General features: G+C 40.4%; 1 protein-coding gene across 2 annotated transcripts; it reads left to right on the top strand.

Annotated features, from left to right (window-relative positions):
- Positions 1–2,634: 2,634 nt before the first annotated feature.
- Positions 2,635–14,540, top strand: chmp3 (charged multivesicular body protein 3). Of its 2 annotated transcripts, none has more exons than XM_061252115.1 (6): positions 2,635–2,782; positions 5,759–5,819; positions 7,109–7,288; positions 7,467–7,588; positions 12,607–12,721; positions 13,059–14,540. In XM_061252115.1, exons 1-6 carry the CDS (start codon positions 2,738–2,740, stop codon positions 13,196–13,198), a joined length of 663 nt encoding a protein of 220 aa, XP_061108099.1. In that variant the 5' UTR covers positions 2,635–2,737; the 3' UTR covers positions 13,199–14,540. The 2 variants fall into 2 exon arrangements, with proteins under 2 accessions (XP_061108099.1, XP_061108100.1); XM_061252116.1 differs by lacking the exon at positions 2,635–2,782 and adding an exon at positions 2,833–3,750.
- Positions 14,541–16,564: the final 2,024 nt, after the last annotated feature.

Here is a 16,564-nt window from a genome sequence, read left to right as displayed (position 1 = left end):
GCATTTGTCCATTTTTTTTCCCCCCTAATTTTTCCCTTTTTCTCCCAATTTGTGTTAGCTGGGCATACACTGCTTAGGACCCCGTCCCTTCAGCAGCCCAGAGGGAGAACAATAATGTCTTCTTCAAGCCGTCTCGTCTCAAAGCCTGCAACCGTAATTTTGAGGCGATCCTGCACATGGCGATCCCTACTAATCCCTGCTGAATCCCTCCCTTGGAGCAGCGAGCCAATTATGCCGCTGCATGAGAGCTGGCCAAACTCAGCTTTTGACAGGCCCGGGAATCGAACCCCGGTCCTCAGTGTGCAACTGTAATGAACTGACAGAAAGTGTCAGGGGACACAAAGTGGAAAAGGTTTGCCACATAGTGATTGCTTTATTTGTTGAAGTACAACAAGATATATGAACATTGGAACAGGAGTCCATTAATACAACAATAAAATAAATAAAAACAAGACAAAATAACCATACATCGAGCATAATTGATAGCAAATGGCAAAAATAAAAAAAATACAAATAATATATATAATAAATATACATTAAATGGTTACAGTAATACAATTATAACTGAATTAAAAATAATGTTAATTGGTTACAATTCATCAGGGGATTCTTCAACAATATTCTTGTAAAATGTTATACTCATTTAGTGTTTTAATTTAATTTACTGATTTAATTATAAGCAAAACTAATTAAATGAAAAGAAGATGTATGGCAGGACGGGAGTTTGAGAATTTCTGTTTATGAACAAAACATTTGGCTACAAGAATAAAAAAGTTCACTGCATATTGCAAAGTCTTATTTATGTTGTCATAATAACAGATAATATATTTCAGCTTGAAGGAATATGTTTTCTTAGTGGTTGAAAATATCCTAGATATTTCTAGAATGTATTTTTTATATGTGTTTTTCTACCTCAGAAAGTACAAGAGCTGTAGGCTATATCTGTGCATTTCGCCTGGTCGGATATATTTTGTGCAGAAGTTTAAAATGAATCTCCTTGATTTAACTGTATTCTTTTATTGCAGTATTGGCGGGAGGCAAGCCCGGGAGGCAAGCCCTTCTCCAGCAAATGTCCTCCAGTAGAATTTACTTTGTTGCTTTGAAAGATGGCGGCACGGATGGTGCAGTGGGTAGCACTGCCGCCTCACAGCAAGGAGGTCCTGGGTTTGAATCCCCGTCTCCCCGTGTCTGCGTGGGTCCCCTCCGGGAACTCCGGTTTCCTCCCACAGTCCAAAGACATGCAGGTTAGGTGGATTGGAGAGTCTAAATTGCCCACAGGTGTGTGTGTGTGTGTGTGTGTGTGTGTGTGTGTGTGTGTGTGTGTGTGTGTGTGTGTGTGTGTGTGTGTGTGTGTGTGCGCGCCCTGTGATGGACTGGCGACCTGTCCAGGGTGTATTCCTGCCTTTCGCCCAATGTATGCTGGGATAGGCTCCAGCGACCCTGTTCAGGATAAGTGGGTTAAGATAATGGATGGATGGATGGATGGCTTTGAAAGATTTGGCGATTTTGAATGGCTAATCGCTTAGACATGTATCGCTACATAGACGCCGCTGGATCGTACGTCAACGTCGCCGCCATATTGGTCCGGGAAATTTACCATAGCTCTACACAGGAATGGACTGGACTGTACTGGATAAAGATGCGTCGTGTGTAGCCTGGGGCTGTACGAACCGTCGCACAATCCAAAACAGATGTCGGGGAATTACCTTTCACCGATAAGACTAAACAATTGTTTTTGTTTGTGGGCATTACGGCATTATTTTGAGTGCGAACTAGTTGAACACCAGTCAGACTAACATCAGTAGCTAACGTTAGCGATAACACTCGGTGTAGGTACGAAATCTGAGACTGTAGAAATCAAATAAGTTAAAAAGTAAATTTAGTTTATTTGATTTCTAAAGTTATGAAATATTGATTATCGTTTAGCTTATCGTTTCGGCTGAGCGATTGACATGTTATGAAACTAATTGTAGTTTGCTGGCTAGATTACTTTTTTTTCTCACATTTTGAAGGTTTCCCAAACAGAAGGAGTTGAGGACGCAGTGGGAAATAGCTGTAAGAAGGGAAGGTTTTTCAGCCAGTGAGTACTTCAATACTTGAATACTTCAAGCCGGAGGACTTTCATTAAAAAAAAAAAAATTCCACAATGTAAAAAAACTATGCACATTTTATGTACACTAAATTATATAGGAGCGTCTCCACAAGTATTAACCAAGTAAAATAAGACACATCCATGCTTGACAAACGGGAGTATTTATTCCTTCTGACAATTAATTATTTTCCACCACGTAAGTAATTCAGTTCATGTTGACACATCCTCTCTTGAGCGTCTAGCAGAGATTATAGACTAACTATCCATATTTTAAGTAATTGGAGACCAAAAAAAATGTACACAACTCCTTGAATATATCAACGACTCGTTGAAATCGGTTTAGAAATGTAAACGTTATAGTGCTTTTTATCCAGAAAGACCGCAACTTCCCCGTTTACTTGTATGTGTTTACAGGACAGTCTTGCCCGGACCAATATGGCGGACGGTTCTCCCATCGCTACAGCGGGCGGATTCGGTCGCGGCTTCTATGTATATATGTCTATGGGCTAATCGCATGTGACGTCATAAGATTCGCCGGAAGTGGGTCCGTGTTGTAAATAAGATTGTTGGCTGTATGACTGAGCTCCGTGTGGTTCATATCATTTCACACTTGGTAAATTGCCAAGACCGATCCAAGGCTTTGTAATGGGACTCTTTGGACGAACGCAAGAAAAGCCACCGAAAGATCTGGTAAACAAACCAGATTCGTGTTGCTAATTTTAGCAGTTCACTTCGCCGCTATGGATGTTTGATTAACATTAGCAGTCGTAGCCTAGTTGTCAGCTGGCGTAGACTAGCGAACAGTCAACATTACTGACGAAGTTGTAAGGATTGTATATTGTAGCTATACATATCGGTGTCACGGCAGGCATAATTCAGCGGAAGTTAGCTAGGTAGCTAGTGTAACGGTATATTTGAGTAGACGATAATATTGAGCTGGTTATATGCTAACTAGGTGGCTGTTGTTGCTTCAGATCCGTAGGCCCGATAATAAGAAGTTGACTGTGATAATCTTAAAGTGTACCGACAGTAGCCTAATGTTATTGCTCCGTACACAACGTTAGGCTAAAGCAACAAAAATACTGCAGCCAGTAACGTAGCTGAGTTAGTCTAGCTAATGTATTGTTACAGTTGGGATGTAGCGAATGTTTCGTGGTCTGGAGACGCGTTACACAATTTGCGAAATAATGAGCTTTGTAAATAAATTGCATATATAAACTTTTAGTTAGTGTGATTTTCCTCTTGAGTTGGTTGCTCTGACGCGCACATTACTTTTTTATATCATTGGGTTCGAACATGTTATATGTTATCATTTTGTTCAGTTAATTTCTTTTTTTATTTGCATGTTACCTTGTATGACATTTATAGTTGTTACGACATTGCTGTTTAAAAATAATGACTACATTGTCTTTGGATGTATTTTCATTTGGCTGACAATGCAAATGTTTAGGTTAATTTAAGGCAAAACATTGAGCCATTACACGTGAACACGCTTGAAATTTTCTAATTAAAATTTGCTTGCAAAAATCCTGGTTGTGGGATTTTTGGGGGAATGGGGAAAGCCATCTTTAAGGAAGTCCAAGGGAAGTGGGCTTGGAAATCTAAGGTTGCAGGTTCAATTCCCCAGTTGAGGCACTGCCATTGAACCCTTGAGCAAGGTACTTACCTGCTCTGCATCAATCAATATCCAGCTAAAGTGGATTGTGTGTAAAGGATTGTATCGAAAGTTGTTCAGTATAAGAGTTTCAGTTAAATGTCTAAAATGTATATGCAATTCAAAGACAATAAATCGGTTTTTACATTAATATTACTATGAAAAGTAATTATTTAGTAGGCCCCCAAACTAAGCCAACAAATACTACAAATTATAGAAGAATGCCTGATTGTAGCTTAGACCAGTGGTTCCCAAACTCAGTCCAGGAGTACCCCTGTGAATGCTTGTTTTCTTTCCAACTTTAAACAACAATTGCAATTCAAGAATTTTAACAAGATGTTAATTTTAAGTAATTAGGTACTTTTCACATTATTTACCACCTTAAACCACATTTTTTCAAATAGGTATGCATACCAGAAAGAATAAAATTTCAATGTTCATGTTGTGGTTATTGAACTATATTGCAAGATTTTGCAGAAAAATGTTATAAAAAGTGTTCAATTACATTTAACTGATAAAAGACTGGAGTGAATCAGTAGGCTCCTAAATCGTGAAAGTGTTGACACCGGGCCACCAAAACTATCCCTTTGGAATTCATGAAGAATTTGAAGGCAAAGCAAATTATAACAAGGCAAACCTGCCCTGTATTGATACATTTATGGGGTAAAAATGATAAATTACACATATTTAGCTACCTAATTAAAGGGGCACTGTCATGCTTGTTTCAATTGAGATTATTTGGATTAAATGCTTACATTCTGCGTGTAGGCCTTTTAAAAATCTCGTGTCAGTGCAGCCGTTTCCTAAATATGGGGCAAAACTTGACAACTTGATTCTCCAGCCTGTGTTTCCCAGAAGGTAACGTGTGCTCGAACTCAATCACCTTTGAACGCTGAGACTGGTTTATGGGCGGCCACCCATCCAGGCGATCACATGACACTCCCATGAAAATACGGCAACATTAGCATACAAATATCATGTAACCTAACTTGGCTAGCCTGAGCAATATGGTGCCCAGCTCTGACTTTGCCGAATTGGAGGACAAGCTTTTCGATTTTGACAACGAAATACAATCTTACAGTTTTGAACCGGAATTTACAGAGATGGACAGCGGAAGACGAGGCAGCTGAAGCTAACAGAGAGCAGAGGAGTGAGAACAGAAATTGGTGTCAGTGTGGGGACTGTGAAACCTACCTACCGAGATGGAGAGACTTTGCTGCCATGAATGGGATTGAGGGCAACGGCTATTGGCAGAAACCGAACACGGATTACTGCCAATAATAACTTTGAACCCTTGCTAGATCCTACAGTACTTACCAACTTCTCCTGCAGCAATAGGAGGATTAATTGGAAGACGTATCCACAACCAAGATTTTGATGCCGCTTGTAAGGTAGATATTTACTTACTCGTCGCTTAGTTGTCCTCCTGGACCCCTTGGTTGTGGGTACAATTAAACCTCCTATTGCTGCAGGAGAAGATTGGCATTTTTTTCCAGAAAGTATTCGGCAATATATCTGCTCACTGAAGTGTAACGGGACCAATGTAGTCCCATAAAAATAAATGAAATGTTGTTATGCATGACTAAATTTATTTTTATGATATATTGGACAGATGTAGGCATATTCTCATTTTGGATACAGGTACTCTTTAATTGCTAGTTAAAGTTATTTGAAGGAAATTAGGGTTGGAACAAAAACCAGCATACAGAGGGGTATACCCAGGACCGAGTTTGGGATCCACTGGCCTAGACCCCTAGATATTTTTTCCTTCAGTCCACCATGTAGGATTATTTGCATAAATCAGTGGCCTCCATTTTTTATTTATGCAAATGATGGCCCCTGGGGACCCAAAAGGTGGATTGAAGTAAAAAAGGTGAAAAATGCAAATGCTTCTTCTGTAATTTGCAGTGTATGACTAGTGTATGAGGATGGTGAAATCCACTGCCATTAGATTTGAACTATAAATGCAGCCATCACATTTCTTTATACCTGACGTCTGCCTGCCTTTGCAGGTCAATGAATGGTCAGTCAAAATCAGGAAGGAGATGCGAGTGATTGACAGGCAAATTCGAGGTGAGTTGAGGCAGAATTCTGATTGTTTATATGTTTATATTTCTTTTTTTCAGTAGTCCTTTTCTGTCCTTCATTTTGTCTAAAAATGTGACACCATTCAGTGTGACACTGGTATACTTGCACACAGTTTTTGAAGGAACTTGGCAGGTAGGTTGTTCCAAACATCTTGGAGAACTAGCCACAGTTCTTTTGTGGATTTAGGCAGCCTCAAATGCTTCTGTCTCTTCATGTAATCCCAGACAGACTCGATGATGTTGAGATCAGGGCTCTGTGGGGGCCATACCATCATTTACAGGACTCCTTGTTCTTCTTTATGCTGAAGATAGTTCTTAATGACATTGGCTGTATGTTTGGGGTCATTGTCCAGCTGTAGAATACATTTGGGGCCAATCAGATGCCTCCCTGATGTTATTGCATGATAGACAAGTATCTGCCAAGTATCAATCCCCAACTCCATTTGCAGAAATTGCACAAATATTTTGAAAGCATTCTTATTTTACAGCATTTTTTCACACCTGCCTAAAACTTTTGCACAGTACTGTATATACGATCAAATATAGTTAAATCATAGATTTACTGGATAATCTGAAGGATGGAGTTCTTTGATAGGCTATCTCATGTACATGCAACATCAAAAAAGATACTGGTTTAAAAACATAAGATATTAACTAGGCTACAAACAGAGTAGAGACATGGACTAATCTAAACATGTATTACAATGCTAACTGAGGAAGATGAGTGTGTGCATGAAGGCAGAAGTGGGAGCAGGGAAAATGGGGTGCTGTGTTTGCCTAGCATGTGTAGTGGTGGAATCGGCATGGCTGAATAACTTGGTTTACCTATAGTATTGCTTTCGGCAGTGCCAAGAAGGGAAGCATCACTTTGGCTCATAAGTGATATTTGTAACTAATCCAGTTATTCACTCACTAAATGTAATGTTAGTTTCAATTAGAATGTTAGTCGGGAGGAAAGAGAGGCATAAGGAAGCAGATGTGCGTTGTCAGTGTTTGTGTATGGACTGTCACGTGGCTTGTGGTACTTACACTTTATTGATCATTCCCTGTATTCATTTTAAACAGCCTTTCTGATCATCTTTGTTATAATTTCATGTATGAATGAAATTGATTAACTTCATGATATAGGCAAAGTTTATCATGAAATACTAATTTTTGCATTATATCTTTTGGAGTTGGCATATTTTTGCATAAGGGCTATGGAAAACCGACTTTCTCTGAAACCGACCTTGGAGTGGTCTTTCATGGGTAACATTGTCTGAATATGTATCTCAGACATTCAAAGGGAGCAGGAGAAGGTGAAAAGGTCCATCAAAGATGCTGCCAAGAAGGGGCAGAGGGATGTGTGCATAGTCTTGGCGAAGGAGATGGTCCAGTCCAAACGGGCTGTAAACAAGCTGTACACGTCCAAGGCCCACATGAACTCTGTCCTGCTCAGCATGAAGAACCAGCTATGTGAGTGGTTCTGCTGTGTTAAAACTGAAAAATGTATGGATCTATCTAAAAATGCATTGTGTTAAAACATTCCTGCTTTTTTATATGCATTATGTAGTGTTTGACATGCACTGCACTGTGTTGTGCAGCTGTGTTGGTGGGTTAATGGGTACTTTTTCTGTTCTGTTTTCATGTGCAGCTGTATTGCGTGTGGCTGGTTCTCTGCAGAAGAGTACAGAGGTCATGAAGTCCATGCAAAGCCTGGTGAAAATCCCAGAGATCCAGGCCACCATGAGGGAGCTCTCCAAGGAGATGATGAAGGTCAGACATGCAAACACTCATCTTGCCCTGTTGGTGCTCTGGAGAGATTGGTTGGTTTCCAGGCAGAGGAGATTGACTGTTGCTAGGAGATGTCTGTCGTTGATGGGCGGACTTGATTGTGCCAACTGCCACACACTTGGGAAGGACGTTGTTCTGAATATGTGACGCGATGCCAACATCACGCATATCAGTGAAACTAGAAGATCAGAGCTACAAAATGAGGTATCACTTATCAGGATTGGCCAATCAGTTTTGGAGATATGGCTGATTAAAGTATGTGTGTCTGACAGAAGTGGTTTTGTGAAATCAAATTTTATGAGCGGTTGTCACAGTTTCTCACAGTTACTCAATCGGAGGTGGAATTAGCGGGGGTGCTTTGGGCTATTTGTATAAGCATAGTGTAAACTCACCGTGTTACGAAGAGAACACAGGGAAGTGACCACTTTCACCAGAAGTTAACATTTGTACAATAGTAGTTTTTCTCCTGAGGAATGGGGTTTATGATTATGGTTGCTTATTGACTATCCCAGACACTAAAATGCTCTTTGATTTAGTGTTGTTTGCAGTCCTGTGAAAGCATCCTGTCATTTTAAAATAAAAGACTACATTGTACCTAGTTAGCCTATTCATTCACACATTTCCTTGCTTCCGTTTTCATAAAAACTTCACGCACGGGGGAAGTTGTTTATTTATTGGTTGTTTTCTCTGTCTTTAAGTATTTGGTATTTAAGGCTTTAGGTATATTTAAATATTTAACCTATATATTTATTGTCATGTACATTACATTATTGGCATTTGGCAGACTCTCTCAGAGCGACGTACAGTTGATTAGACTAAGCAGGAGACAATCCTCTGCTGGAGCAATGCAGGGTTAAGGGCCTTGCTCAAGGGCCCAGCGGCTGTGCGGATCTTATTGTGGCTACACCGGGATTAGAACCGCCGACCTGAGGGGTTCCAGTCATTTACCTTAACCACTACGCTACAGGCCACCCTAGGCTGGGGCCTGGAGCCTGGAGCCTGGAGCCTGGAGCCTAACTTAGACTCACTGTCTTCCAAACAGAACACAGGGAAGAGTAGATGGGATTTACTTATTTTCTGAAAGCTAAAATATCATATAGCTTAGTTGAATGCACATCACCTTTTATGGCTTTCTAAGAGTGTATCCACTGTTAGAAAGACCGCGACTGGTGGTCAATACACATCCCCTGTGCTGGCGCTAGCAGGGCCACATCCAACTTATTTAACATCCGACAAAGAATATATAAAATTAGCCCTTTCTTTGAGATTACTCCAGAACTGGCCCAAACGATCACAAATATGTGCTTAGAACGCATCATTAGAACGCTCACTTGATAATGTTGTCACAGTGGGTTTCTGCTGTCTGAAACCCGCTACACCGCTTTGCTTCCATTCAACGTTACCTTTTAAAATGCAATGTTTGTGTAGCAACTTGGCTCTGTAACTACTGTACACTGTCAAGATTTGTGTAAAATGTTCTTTATATATTCAACAAAGAAAATGCTAAACATTAGCCTTATATCTTATATCTATTTGGTATTATATCTTTGGCATTAAAGCAGGAAAAAACATGTAATTTTCTGTCTACTTTCCTTTTTTTACTGCTCAGATAGAAAGTTATGCTCACTAATAAATGCTAAATCGTGCCACTTAACAATTTTCTTTCAATGTTTGATGGCTTACTAGTACCACTTGGTGTATGACTTCTGAACTTCAAATATAAAAAAAAAATAGGCAAGTGACTCGATTTAGCATCTTTGAACGACCATAACCTTTTATCTAAGATTTATTATGAAATCTGAAAGTAGATTGAAAAAGTACACATTTTCAGCTTTCTCCTGCTCTAATGCCAAAGACACGATGCAAGTAAGGAAGCGGGCCTTCCTGGGGCTTTCTCAAGTCCAACAAGGTGCTTACAATTATCTTCAGCCACACCCCCACCCAGCACATCACCTGAGAACAAAGCAATAGGGAGAAACCAAACCGAAAAAAACTGGGAACTGTAACACCCCCACCCATTAAAGGGGGGTGCCCCAGCGTCCAAAAATGATCATCATGCATGACTAGCACTAATATTATCGTAACATAGCGTCCCCAAACAGTTATTCTTTGGACCACCACCCAAAGAATTTTGGTGGGCTGCCCATTGTTGCACGAATAAACCACCTTGGATAAAACAAGGAAAAACTTCAGAACCAACCATGTTAAAGGGAGCAGTAAAAGTAGGATCACCTGTCTGCTCTGCAATCAGTTCCTCATGGGATAATGGGGGGGACACAGAGTGTTCGGGACACGGGTTACCCTTTAAGTTGCAGTGGCTCTGTGGAGTTTGTAAAGTCACCTGGAGTAGTTTCAGGGATTTCATTACACTGGAGACATTCCCAGAGAGTTCCACTAGCTCCCCTTTTGGCTGCAGTGGCTCTGTGGATTTTGGGGGGTGACTGGCAATGTCTCAGAGAGTTTGTCCCTGTGAAGACCGCTCTTCTCTTTAATTTGTTCAAGCAGAGACACAGGGTTGGCTCTGGTTAAAGTGCAATTCACCGCACCCGCCGTGAACACCTTGTAGCAGCTTTCTGACATGCAGCTTTTCTGACATGCTCCACATTCGCTGATATGTTGTGGAAACTGAATTCTTGTGCTCCGGCACAACTAAATCACACAACTCTGAAAAGGTTGTAACATTTGAAGCCGTACACCACCTAGAAAAGCAAATTTCTAGGAAATTCCACGTGTCTATCCGTCTTTCTCCAGTTCCAAAACTTTTGACGGTAAGCCTTTGGCACCAATTCATTTCAAAATGGGAACCGTAACACTACAGTCGTATGAAAACGTTTGGGCACCCCTGTCAATATCCATTATTTTCATTTATAAATCATTGGGTGTTTGGATGCGCAAATTCATTTTGATCTATCAAATAACTGATGGACACAGTAATATTTCAGTAGTGAAATGAGGTTTATTGGATTAACAGAAAATGTGCAATATGCATCAAAACAAAATTAGACAGGTGCATAAATTTGGGCACCCTTGTCATTTTGTTTTGTTTTGATTTGAATACCTGTAACTACTTAACTCTGATTAATTGGAATACAGAATTGGCTTGATGAGCTCATTAAGCCTTGAACTTCATATACAGGTGCATCCAATCATGAGAAAATGTATTTAAGGTGGCCAATTGCAAGTTGTTCTTCTCTTTGACTCTCCTCTGAAGAGTGGCAACATGGGGGCCTCAAAACAACTCTCAAATGACCTGAAAACAAAGATTGTTCAGCATTATGGTTTAGGGGAAGGCTACAAAAAGCTATCTCAGAGATTTCAGCTGTCAGTTTCCACTGTGAGGAACATAGTGAGGAAATGGAAGGTCACAGGCACAGTTATTGTTAAGGCCAGAAGTGGCAGGCCAAGAAGAATTTCGGAGAGGCAAAGGCGAAGGATGGTGAGAATGGTCAAATATAACCCACAGACCACCTCCAAAGACCTACAAGGTCATCTTGCTGCAGATGGTGTCACTGTGCATCGTTCAACAATACAGCGCACTTTGCACAAGGAAAAGCTGTATGGGAGAGTGATGCGGAAGAAGCCTTTTCTGCGCACACGCCACAAACAGAGTCGCTTGAGGTATGCAAAAGCACATTTGGACAAGCCAGCTTCATTTTGTAGGTGCTGTGGACTGATGAAACAAAGATTGAGTTATTTGGTCATAACAAGGGGCGTTATGCATGGCGGCGAAAGAACACAGCATTCCAAGAAAAACACTTGCTACCCACAGTAAAATTTGGTGGAGGTTCCATCATGCTGTGGGGCTGTGTGGCCAGTGCCGGTACTGGGAATCTTGTTAAAGTTGAGGGTTGCATGGATTCCACTCAATATTCAAGAATCTGTCACAAAGTTGAAGTTACTTTGGATATTTGGGCTGGATATTTCAACAAGACAACGACCCAAAACACTACTCAAAATCTACTCAGGCATTCATGCAGAGGAACTGGTACAATGTTCTGGAATGGCCATCCCAGTCCCCAGACTTGAATATCATTGAAAATCTGTGGGATGATTTGAAGCGGGCTGTCCATCCTCGGCAACCATCACACCTAATTGAACTGGAGATGTTTTGTAAGGAGGAATGGTCCAAAATACCTCAGGATCCAGACACTCATTAGAGGCTATAGGAAGCGTCTAAAGGCTGTTATTTTTGCAAAAGGAGGCTCTACTAAACATTGATGTGATTTTTCTGTTGGGGTGCCCAAATATATGCACCCGTCTAATTTTGTTTTGATGCATATTGCACATTTTCTGTTAATCCAATAAACCTCATTTCACTACTGAAATATTACTGTGTCCATCAGTTATTTGATAGATCAAAATGAAGTTGTGGATCCAAACACCCAATGATTTATAAATTAAAATAATGGAAATTGTCAGGGGTGCCCAAACGTTTTCATACGACTGTATCTGTAATTAACATGCACTGATGTTTTAACGTGAGGCTGCTCCCCGGCTTCTTAACACCGGCATGTTTGCAGATGATGTTAGTAGGCTACTGTATTACTCATATTAATCAGGCTAATTTAACGAATACATTAGACGGCCCTCTCCAGAGCGACCTACATTTTACATGTGTTCTGTGATCTCTTATGTGGGATTCGTCAACAGCAAATGCTGCTGTTCCACTTTTTCGGAACAGTGTAGGCAATTTTTGTGAACTACTTCAAGTCGGTCTTCTGTTTATCCATTTAAAGCTACATAGCTACTACCAACATTAGGTGTCCAGCAATTGTCCCTCTATACTTCATATATATATGTCAATTTGTTGTACGTCGCTCTGGATAAGAGCATCTGCTAAATGCATGTAATGTAATGTAATGCAATACTGGTCTATCATTCTATTACTGCAAGCACTACTGCATCTGCTACTATTACTGTTGTTAAATGGCAACATTAAGCAACTAACACTCAATGAAAACCACAATAAATAAGTAAAAGTGAATGGCTGTGATCTCCAGGCTGGAATAATTGAAGAGATGTTGGAAGACACATTTGAAGGCATGGAGGATGAGGATGAGATGGAGGAAGCAGCAGAGGAGGAAGTGGACAAAATCCTATTCGAGATCACAGCAGGTAAGTCACCTTCTCCACACTGCAGGTAACTGGTGATACAAGGCACGTAAATTGGATCTGATGCACATTATGCATGCAATTGCTACTTCCACACAGAAAAGGGCTTGGGTTCAATGAGTATCTTCCCAATTTCAGGAGTTGCATGAACCCTACAGGAGGAGGAGCTTTCACGTATTTTCTGCAACTTGCTGGTTTGAACTAATTATAATGCGTTGTTTTGCAAAAACAGTTCCAGAAAATTGTATTAGCCATCATGATGTTCATGAAGTCTTGCTCTCCTATTGCCACTTAATTTGGTGCCAAATTGAAAATAATCATGTGATTTCTCTTATTTCAGGTGCACTTGGAAAAGCCCCCAGCAAAGTGACTGATGCCCTCCCAGAGGTGGAGGCGCAAGGGGCAACAGCAGCATCGGAGGACGAGGCAGAGGAAGACCTTGAGGAGATGCAGTCCAGATTGGAGGCCCTGCGGAGTTAAGAGGGCTCCAGTTTCACTCCTCCCAGCCACACGCACTTCTGTGCAGAGACTGTCCATGTGAGGCTTCTCTTCAGGCCCTAAATCCTGCACTTAAAACCAGCTTCACCATCTCTAATTTGCAGTATGTTCCCTTTTCAGACATAAGATATGATGAAATGTAAAATCCCAAATGTAAGGAGAATATTTTACATTCATTTCAAAGTGTACTGCACATTTCAGGGAAATCAAATGTTCCCACTTATATGTTGTGCTATATCTTGAGTATATTATAGAGTATATTTCAAAGTGTAAACTGAATTGGCAAGGTATTGGCTTATATGCAAGTTGGCAGTAGCTGATGTGTTCTTCTTGGGATTTGGATCTCATATTGACATATTCTCTTCATAAAATAAGGCCCATGATGACAAAGTTTTAGAAAAGAGTGTGATTAAAGAGCACGATTTGTTGCCACTTGATTGTGTGGCACCATGCTTGTATGCATTTATCCAGGATTTATCAATGTGTCTCTTAAAGAGCCTTCTTAGAAAAGGCGGTGGTTTTGCGTGGTGGTGGTTTGTAATATGATGATAGATTTGTTGTTTTGCTACATTTAGCTCAATTGTTCTGAATTCTAAAATCTTCACAGTAAAAATTGATGATATAACTGTATATGACTGAAAATACTGCAGTAGGGGCTGGTTTTTTAAATGTGTTCTAATTTCAGAACACTAATTCATTGTATTGGAATAATAGGAGTTCACTGTCATTTCAGTCCACCTTTCACATTTACAATCCACAAACATGCAGGGGCCAATAAACCTGATTTGCTAATTGTGCATTAAATGATCACTGGCTCATATCTTTGTTCTGAGAAATCTGCAACCTTCTGTTCTTTTGTTAATCGGCCATGGAAATTGTGAAAAGATGAGGGGGGACAGTACACTTTTTTTAAATTGTCATGTTGCTGTAACATGATATCATTCTGGAAAATAAAATATGCTTTCAACAAATTATTTTAAATAAAGGACAGACAACCTTTTTTGTGCAACTTCCGTTATACCACCTTACAGCATACTGTAATTGCTTAAGAATCCTAATGCAGAGCTCAACTATAGAATCAAGGTCCTGAGTTCTTTTTTTTTTTTTACTGTAATTGCTTATGAAGCCTTATTTACTGTTGATACATTTTGTATTCTTCTTTTAAGTGTTTTTATGTTTGTGTATTTTAATATATAATCTGATTTCTCTCCATCAGTCTGTAGACTTTTCACTTTCACAAAGCTGTTATCTTTGAAAAGATAAATTACTCAAATATATGTATTGTCATATCTAGTACACTAAATAAAAAAACAACTCTGTCTTATTGGTAGTTATTCTTATCATATTGATAACAACTTCATACTGCTCTGTATCCTCCTCACTGCTACAGCTGAGCAGATGTTGGCCTGGGTAGTATTTGGATGGGAGACCTCTCATGAGAACTAGGGTTGCATCCGACTCAGCACACTTGCCAACTATTGATTATACAAGTTGTATATCAACAGTGGACAAGTGCGCTGATTCTGGCACAGCCTATGTTGCTGCTGGAATAGGTGCTGGTGGCCCAGTAGGGTATACGCTTCCCTTAAAATACACATTAAATTCCCTTGCACTGCGATGGGGACACAGTGCTAGAGAATACAATACAAACTTTAATTCAAATTGTTAAGGAAAGGACCACTGTGATAAAGCACTCTTTATTACATGCAGCATGGAGATAATTCACAATATATCAGCACGGTGCGTTCTCTGAAACAAAGCAGCAAACTCTCTACTCTGTGTTTTACGTGAAAACTATAAACTTACCACATTCTATCAGCCATGTACATATTCCCCTTGTTCCTGCTCAACTCTGAACCAAAGCATTTTTATCTTACGGCTGGGCAAAACTTGACTGACAAACAAACTGACATAAGCATGGATGTGATTGCTTAAAAGTTATCCCTTAAGTGTACAAAGTTTTCCACACTCCCCCAATCAATGATGTCTTTGTTGTCCATGTATTAAAAATGATGCTCAAAGTCCACCCATAATAAAATAGAACAAAGTAAGACATGTTTTAACCTGTAAGCAAGCAAAAATATCATATAGAAGACCAAAGTTAAAACATCAAAATAAAGGCTTGAAGGTTAGATAAATAAAGGAGTCAGCTTCCTCAAGACTTTGAATATGTTATCTGGGGGCTGGTCTGGGCTGTAGCAGGAGATATGCACAGTGATTCAGGGGAGGGAGCAGGGTTTAGCATTAGCCTCAGTGCCAGGTTGAGCAGGAGGCAGGCCAGTCTATGGGTGGAGTAAGTGGAGACTCTGACAAGAGGGTGAAGTTCAACATTTGTTTGCGTAGGGTGGGCTTTACTGCAATTGGAGGCTTGAGTTTTGAGTTAGAAGTTTTGAATGGGCTGTGGAATTGGTGGGTCTGCTGGAGGTGGGTCCAAGTGTGAGTTCACTGAGGTAAATAGTAAATTGACTGCATTTATGGACTGCTTTACAATTGGTGCCTCTCATTCACCCATTCACACATATACACACACACCAACGGTAACTGGCTGCCTTGCAAGGCACCAACCAACTCGTCAGGGACAATTGGGGGTTTGGTGTATTGCTCAAGGACACTTCAACACACCCTGGGTGGGGGATCGAACCGGCAAGTCTTCGACTGCCATACAACCATTTTTTTTACCTCCTAAGCTAATGTCTTTGGGCACAGTGGGGGTGGGCATGCCTGACAGGCTAGAGTACTGGATGGGTGCATTGCCCAAGAGGGTTTTGACGGGAGATATATTTGGCAGAGTGCTGAGGTTTCTGAAGATGGTCTTTGTGTATCAGTATAAATGTAGAGGAGAGGAGTGGTTGCTAGCATGTCACTCCTTTAAAGTGATTTGATTATGTAGGCTTTGTGCACCTTTCTTCTCCTGGACCTCGATCTTGGTCAGTATTAGATCTGGTGTCAATGAAAAGCGATCATCTGCTTCTGGACCTCTACTCTGGGTCAACGTTGGTTCTGGTGACACAACAGTGATCAACTGCTTCTGGACCTCTATTCTGGATCAGGGTTGGTTCTGGTCCACAGGTGGTTGTTCCATTCAGATTTAATGTGGAAGCGTAGTTTTCCTATTAGGGGTACACCTCATGCTCATTAATCCTACTGGTAGGGCATCTGGCCATTTAAAGTCTATCTCTGTAAAGTGTAAATTTAAAATCAGCAACCTTGCAATATCACAATTTTGGCTTGTTCTCTTAAGATGATAAAATAAAGCAAACCGCTTTATTTCATAATCCTTTCTGCCATTTTCGAGAAAACTATTTGCCGGCTCTATACCTTGTTTCTTGTTGTTGTGTAAATGCATTG

The sequence above is a fragment of the Conger conger genome, chromosome 8, assembly GCF_963514075.1.
Source record: "Conger conger chromosome 8, fConCon1.1, whole genome shotgun sequence".
Lineage (NCBI taxonomy): Eukaryota > Metazoa > Chordata > Actinopteri > Anguilliformes > Congridae > Conger > Conger conger.
Note: the sequence above shows the minus strand (reverse complement) of the source record. Positions and strands in the feature narration are given on the sequence as shown.

Bases quoted from the DNA above. Each gene is read 5' to 3' on its own strand.
- chmp3 (XM_061252115.1), top strand. From the start codon at position 2,738: ATGGGACTCTTTGGACGAACGCAAGAAAAGCCACCGAAAGATCTG. The intron at 2,783-5,758 runs GTAAACAAACCA...CTGCCTTTGCAG, and splicing joins AAAAGCCACCGAAAGATCTG to GTCAATGAATGGTCAGTCAA. The intron at 7,589-12,606 runs GTCAGACATGCA...TGTGATCTCCAG, and splicing joins TCTCCAAGGAGATGATGAAG to GCTGGAATAATTGAAGAGAT.